Source organism: Parus major, chromosome 24 (genome assembly GCF_001522545.3).
Source record: "Parus major isolate Abel chromosome 24, Parus_major1.1, whole genome shotgun sequence".
In the NCBI taxonomy this organism is placed as follows: domain Eukaryota; kingdom Metazoa; phylum Chordata; class Aves; order Passeriformes; family Paridae; genus Parus; species Parus major.
Genome location: NC_031792.1, coordinates 4,747,570 through 4,754,687, shown reverse-complemented (window position 1 = coordinate 4,754,687; position 7,118 = coordinate 4,747,570). Strand labels below are relative to the sequence as shown.

Sequence of the window (7,118 nt, the reverse complement as noted above, 5' to 3'; positions counted from 1 at the left end):
TCCTATCCTGTCCCACCCCCCCACATCCCACCTCATTCCATTCCACCCCAGCACCCATCCCATCCTGTCCCACCCCACCCCTTATTCCATCCTGTTCCAACCCCGGCATCCCATTCCATCCCACACGATCCTATCGCACTCCTCAGTCCCATCCATCTCATCCCACCCTCTGTACCAGCCCACCTCAAACCCACATCCCATCCCACCCTATCCCTCCATCCCACCCCATCCCTCCATCCCACCCCATCCCTCCATCCCACCCCATCCCTCCATCCCACCCCATCCCTCCATCCCCTCCCGTCCTGGCGGCGGTGCCGCCCCCCACCCCGCTCCGCCCCGGGGAGGCGGCGGCAGCCCCGGGCGGAGCGCGGTTCTGTCCCGGCCCCGCTCGGCCCCGCTCGGCCCCGGCCCCCGCCCCGCTCCCGCACTATAAAAGCGCGGTGCGCTCCGCAGAGCAGGTACCGGCGGGGCCGCTCCGCTCCTGCAGCCTCCGCGGGTCCGGGAGGAGGAGGAGGAGGAGGAGGAGGAGGAGGGAGGAAGGGGGGGGCCGGGTCCTGCTGTCTCCCCCCCCTCGCCTCCCCCGATCCCCGATGCCGCCGGCCTGAGCCCGCCGAGACGATGCTGCCGCTGCTGCCGCTGCTGCTGCTGGGCACCCCGGGGCTGAGCCTGAGCCCGGGGGCACCCCCGGACCCCGACTCCGCGCTGGTCACTCCCCTGCGCCTGGACCCCGACATCAACGGGCCGGCTTATTTCAGGGGGGGCCCTGCCGAGCCGCCCCGGGGGGGACAGGCGGTGGTGATCCAGCTCTCGGCTTTCGGGGAGGATTTCTACCTCCACCTCTCCCCCGACGCCCGCTTCATCGCGCCCGCCTTCGCCGCCCAGTACCTGGGGGCGGCCGCCCGGCCGCTCCCCGCTCTCCGCCACTGCTTCTACTCGGGGGATGTCAACGCCGACCGCGAGTCCTTCGCCGCCCTCAGCCTTTGCGGGGGGCTCCGGGGGGCTTTCGGATACCGGGGAGCCGAGTACCTGATCAGCCCGCTGGCGGGGGGGTCGGCCGGGGGTCTCCATCGCCTGCAGCGCCGCAGCCCCGGCCGCCCCGTCGGGGCCGGAGCATCCCGCTGCGCCGTGGGCTCCGGGCTCACCCCCGGCGTGCTGCAGGCGCTCGACAAGTACCGGGGGCGTGCGGGGGGGAAAGGAGGTCGGGCCAAGCGCTTTGCCTCGGTCCCGCGTTACGTGGAGACCTTGGTGGTGGCCGACGAGTCGATGGTGAAGTTCCACGGGGATGACCTCCAGCACTACCTGCTCACCCTGATGGCCACGGCCGCCCGCCTCTACAAGCACCCCAGCATCCGTAACCCCATCCAGATCTCCGTGGTCAAGTTCCTCCTCATCGGGCAGGATGACAAGGGGCCCAAAGTCACCAGCAACGCCGCCCTCACCCTCCGCAACTTCTGCGCCTGGCAGAAGAAGTGGAACAAGGTCAGCGACAAGCACCCCGAGTACTGGGACACCGCCATCCTCTTCACCAAGCAGGTGGGTGCAGGGAGGGTGACCCGGAGGAGCTGAGCCCCCTGTCACAGAGCCCTGCTGGGCTAAGGCGTTCTGCCACCTGTGTGCATGATGGGGGAGGTTGTGCCTGTGGCTGATCCCTCTTTCCCAGGGAACCTCCACTCTCACATGCTGGGCTAGGGGGTGCAGAGGCATGGAGCAAGCCCTTGCTGTCCCCTGGGCAGGTTTTGGCTGGCAGCCTGGAAAAATCCCTGCCATGGGGTGAACGAGGCCGGGAGGTGTCCAAAGATTGCCCCACGAGCAGAATCCTGCTGCTCTATCTCCTGCCTCCGTGCAGGAGCTGGCAGCGAGCGCCCTGCGGCTCTGCTGTGCACCCTGAAATGAGAGGTCCGAGCCCAGAAGAGGAGGGGCATGGTCCCGCTTCCCCCTCCCCAGCTGGGAAGAGCTCACAGTGCCACCTGCCAAGAAAAAAACCTCTCCCTGCTTCCTCTGACTCATGCGCGAGGTCCTCCTGAGAAGCTGGACTTCTCCTCGGCGCTGGCTGCGCTGCACGGAGCCGGTTCAGGGCTGGAAGCGAAGCACCAGAGATTCAGCCAGAGCTACAGCCCTCGGGTGTGGGAGAGGGGAGAGCCACTGCCACCCCTGCCGTGGGCTGGCTGTGTCCCTGCGGTGGGAGAGAGGCTTGGAGCTGCCTTTGGCGTGGCTCCACGGTGATGTGGGGTGTGGGATGAGCTCTGCATCCTCCCACCCACACAAACTGGGTGACACTGGAGCTCCCACAGCCTCTCCCCATTGTCCATCTCCCTCCCTGTAGCCCTGTCTCATGTGGACATCAGTCCAGTGCCTGCATTCCAAAATCACTGATGGGATGGGAGGAGGATGAGCCCAGCTTGGAGGGGACAGTCACGTTTTATCCTGGCTGCAGCAGGCTTTGGCACAAAAGGCTCCTTGCATTTTCTCCTTCCACTATCCCTGCCCAGATGTTTTTGGATTAGGGACAGGTGAGGAACTCCCCTCAGCGGCAGTGGGACCATTTCCAAAGCACTTTTCCAGGTCCAGCATTTGTGGGTGGGAAGGATATAACATCCAGCTCAGTTCAGCTGTCCCTAGGCTGGGCTCATCAAGGGCTGACAATGGCTTGGAGCAGGAATGATGCCGTGCAGGACGTGTGAGATCTTGTCCTGTGTGTCTTCTTGTCCCCCCCACCCTGGGCCAGCTGTGAATCCTCTGGGAGCACAGACAGGATGGAAGCCCAGGCTGCTGGAGCAGCTCAAAGAGGAGGACACTGCTGACACCTCTACAGGGACGAGCCAGCTCCACCTCTGGTGGAAACCCAGTGAGGTCACTGGAGCTGCACGTGGGACAGAGTCGGTCCCAGTGATTCAAAAGATGTGGATCACGTCTGGGCTGCATTTTTTACACATTGCTAAACCATCCATTCCTGAAATCCCCAAGCAAGCTCAGTGCAAAGGCACACGGTCAGGGAGACATCTGCCTTCCTTGAGTGCATCCATCTGTGGTCCCCTGACATCCCGAAGCTTATCTTCCTGCCAAAAAGCTGTTACATAAGCCCTCGACTTAAGTTTCACCTCCAGGCTGGTTGATAGGCAGTTCTCAGTTGTGTTGATGAGCTGCTGACGAATGGGGCTCTCTTCTACTGCTTGGATTTGCTCCCTTCCAACATCGGCGATGCTGAATGATGGATTTGCTTTGGGAAGCTCAGTCTTGATCAGCTGGTGGGTGCAGATTCCCTTCCTACCCAGGGTCCTGCAGAGCATCCAGCCTTCAGCTGCCATCCTGCCTCCTGGAAATACCCCTGCACACCATGGCAAAGGGCTTGTCCATTCTCCCCACCCCTCCTGGACTTTGCTGTCACACCGGCAAACGTTGGCTGCACGTCTCTGCTTTGCTGTAAAACCGAAGGGATGTTGCATGAAGGAACATCTGGGTGCAGCTTAGCATGTGGCTGATGCTGTGGGATTTGGAAACTGCAGCTCAAGCCTCAGCTTTTTGGAGTTGCTTTGGATGCTCACAGGAAGCCTCTGTGGCAGGGAGAGTGCTTATGACTCTGAGCAGGTGAATTAATGCACGAGCCACAAGGATCCCCCCTAACTGACCTGTGGAATGTCTTGAGAAGTTCACAAGAGATGACAAAAAGCCTGGGAAGGTCCCAGGTAGGAAGGTCAGGCTGGCAGCTGATGCACTGAGCAGGTTGTCTGCAGCCCCTTGGGGGACCAAGCAGCCTCCCTGTATCTGTGCCAGCAGCGGGGATAGCGGTGACAGCGAGCAAAGGCAGAGCCTTGCACGCTGCTTTCCCACCCTAAACCTCTTCCATTTCCCTCTGCTCCCCTCCTGAGCAGCTCCAACACCTGACAAGGCTGAAGGAGGTGTTCTGGTGGGGGATCAGGACCTCTCATTAAAGCCCAGAGATGCTGCCTGGCATCCCCAGGCTGTCCTGCGGTGAGGAGTGAGGGAAAAGCCCCTGAGGAGCCGCTGGTTGTGTGAACAGCGAGGTTCAGAGTGGGAAGTGGGTCAGTGTGTCAGTGCAGGTGCTGGGCTGCGAGCCAAAGCTCGCTGTGCTGGCGAGGAAAGAACTCTTCAAAGAGCAGTGAGCAGGGAGCTGTGAGCTGTGACGTTCCTCTCCATGCCCCATCCTCACCCCCAAACCCCCAGTGCTGCTCAGAGCACGGGCAGGGGCTCCTGGGCAAGCTGCAGCCCTGGCTGGCTCAGTGTGGTGGTGGCACTGGGTTCTGGTGCTGTTTTGGGACGGGGACTCTGCACCGGGGCTTGCCAGCACCATTAATCACCCTGTGCCCACCAGTGGTGGCACTGCCAATGCAACGAGGGGCTGCCACCTGTTCTCCCTGCTGACACCGATGTTTGATGGGATCAGGGATGCAGCAGGCTCCCAGCTGGTCAGGAAAACTGCAGAGCAAAGCGCTGAGCCCAGAAGTGATGGGGGTTTTCCACCACCAGCGCAGACCCAGACGTTTCTTCACGTCACCTCTCTGGAGATGCCGGTCTTCCCTGTGCCTCCACACTCCATAGCCCCAGGTCTCCTGTTAAAACCATCTCAGCCCTGGCTGGGGCTCTCTGAAGTCATCAGGACTGTTATTTACCCACGGCTGAACCTGCCTGCGCGGGAATGCCTTCAGCTTGGAAACCTTGCTGGAAATATTGGCAGAGCAGCTCCTGCAGGATTTTGAGCAACCCAGGCGCTCTGGCTGGGCGAGTGCTGAGCATGAATCACACTTATTTATAGCATGGGAGCGCCCAGCGAGTCCCCTACTTTTCTTTTCATGTGGAAAACAGCTCCCTGCCCACTGCATGGCAGCTCTGGGGCAGCACCAAGGGAGGGGAGGATGATCGAGCCCTCCCAAACCAAAACCACACCCCAGCAGGGGAAGGGAGCACCTGGGACAAGGTTACTGCCAGGCTGCAGCATCAGTGTGTCTTAAATGAACTTTTGTTTTAGCACAAGCACCTGTGGAAGGCCAGATTTGCCTGCAATGAGACCCTTCCCAGCCTCTCTCCTGGCAACATCTGTGTAGGAGATGGCTGTCCTCAGTTTGGGGGTGGAAGCCTGGGCTGGTTCCTCCTTTGATTAGCTGGACTTGGTTGCTCCTTGAAGGATGGCTGTAGGGTGTCTTAGAGAGGCAGCTTGGCAACTTTCTTTAGCCGTGGAAATCTCTGGACCTGGTCCAGGGCTTTCTTGTTCCTTGAAAGAAGCTGAGAAATGAGACTGAGAAGTGGCTGAGCCCTGAGTCCAAGGTCAGATGTGTTCCCATCCACCCACCTGGGTCTAGTCCTTGAGCTCACAGTTAAGATGAAGGGAACCAGACTGGCTCCTGCGAGACAAAACCAGCTCCACCCTGGCCAGAGGAGCTGTTTGGGTAGGAAAAGCTGTTGCTGAAGGCAGGGCAGGATGCTACACACATCCCTGGTGCCAGGGTTAACTGCAAACACACCACTGCAGCCTGAGCTGGGCCAGGATTGACGTTTCCTGCCTCTGCATCCCGGTGTGGTTCCCATCCCTTTGGGCTTTCTTCCCATCAGGGATGAGGTGGGAAAGGGGAACCGCGGTGCCTGTGCTGAGCCCAGGACTAACCCCTTCCCTCTGTGACTGGCAGGACCTGTGTGGTGCCACCACCTGTGACACGCTGGGGATGGCAGACGTGGGCACCATGTGTGACCCCAAGCGCAGCTGCTCCGTCATCGAGGACGATGGGCTGCCCTCGGCTTTCACCACCGCCCACGAGCTGGGTAAGGCTCCCAGCTCTCCTCTTCCTCTCAGGAGGGTTCCAGGAGCTGGCAAGGTTCAGAAAAGCCCTGGTTTCAGCCTCTGGGAGATGAGACAATAGGTGGTATCCTGTGATAGAAAACTCTGCCTCGGGTACAAGAGTCCCCCTGAGGCAGGTGGGAAAGGGCTGCTGAGGAAGCAAAAGGCTTTGCTCTCATGGTTGTACCACAGCTGGGTTTCCAGGATTCAGGAGTCCTGAAATAACAAGCAGAGGGCACACCTACCTCTGGGAGGGAGTGGGGCAAGTGCTGAAGTCACCTCACCTTCACAATTTCCCTTGCCCTTCCTTTTTCCGTGTGCTTTCCATGTGCATGAGGCATCGGGAGAGAGCTGGAATGTTTGCTGACTCTTCTGGGCTGTCTGCAGCTGCCATCCTTGCAGGGCTCTGCCCCACTCCATGCCTCAGTCTCCCCTGACAGAAGCTGGGGGAGGTTGCTGCTCATCCTGCTGTGCTGGGTTATTCACACTGCCTCCCTTATCCCACCCCCAGGCCATGTGTTCAACATGCCCCACGACAACGTGAAAGCCTGTGAGGAGGTCTTTGGCCGGCTGAAGACCAACCACATGATGTCCCCCACCCTCATCCAGATCGACCGTGCCAACCCCTGGTCAGCCTGCAGCGCTGCCATCATCACCGACTTTCTGGACAGTGGCCATGGTGAGCCCTCCTGTGCCCCTCACCTGTGTCCCTGTCCCCTGGGAGCAGGGTCTGTCCCTGCAGGTGTTTACTGGGAAATGATGGCTGGCAGTAGAGCTCTTCCTCTCCTGCCTCTGGAAACAAATTTAGAAGGAAATGGGAGGTTGGCAGCATTTCTGTAGCATCCAGACCTCCTGGGTGTCCCCAGCAGTGACATCTGCACTCAGGCTGCTGGCACAGCTCCAAGGGATCACCAGGAGATGGAATCATCTGTGTCTGGGATACAGCCAAGATCGAGGGCATCCCTGGGGTGGTTTTGGCCTGATCTCTCCCTCATCTCCCCACGGCAGTGCTTCCCCTCCCCACTCTGGTCCACACAACCCCCCAGGACCTGGTAGACCCCCTCTCCCCTCTCCTGCAGGGGACTGCTTGCTGGACCAGCCTGCCAAACCCATCCCTCTGCCCGAAGACCTGCCGGGGACGAGCTACAGCCTGAACCAGCAGTGTGAGCTCGCCTTCGGGGTGGGCTCCAAGCCCTGCCCCTACATGCAGTACTGTGCCAAGCTGTGGTGCACGGGGAAGGCGCGCGGGCAGATCGTCTGCCAGACCCGCCACTTCCCCTGGGCCGACGGCACCGCCTGCGGCGAGGGGCGCTTCTGCCTCAAGGGCTCC

General features: G+C 60.7%; 1 protein-coding gene across 1 annotated transcript in view; it reads left to right on the top strand.

The window, feature by feature from the left end:
• The first annotated feature begins 479 nt into the window (after positions 1-479).
• ADAMTS15 (ADAM metallopeptidase with thrombospondin type 1 motif 15) overlaps positions 480-7,118 on the top strand; it is a 12,192-nt gene continuing 5,553 nt past the window's right edge. The window contains exons 1-4 of the mRNA XM_015649586.2: positions 480-1,533; positions 5,640-5,772; positions 6,300-6,467; positions 6,868-7,113. Of these exons, the coding sequence (XP_015505072.1) occupies positions 619-1,533; positions 5,640-5,772; positions 6,300-6,467; positions 6,868-7,113 (1,462 nt within the window). The 5' untranslated portion in view covers positions 480-618. The remainder of the gene's footprint in view (positions 1,534-5,639; positions 5,773-6,299; positions 6,468-6,867; positions 7,114-7,118) is intronic.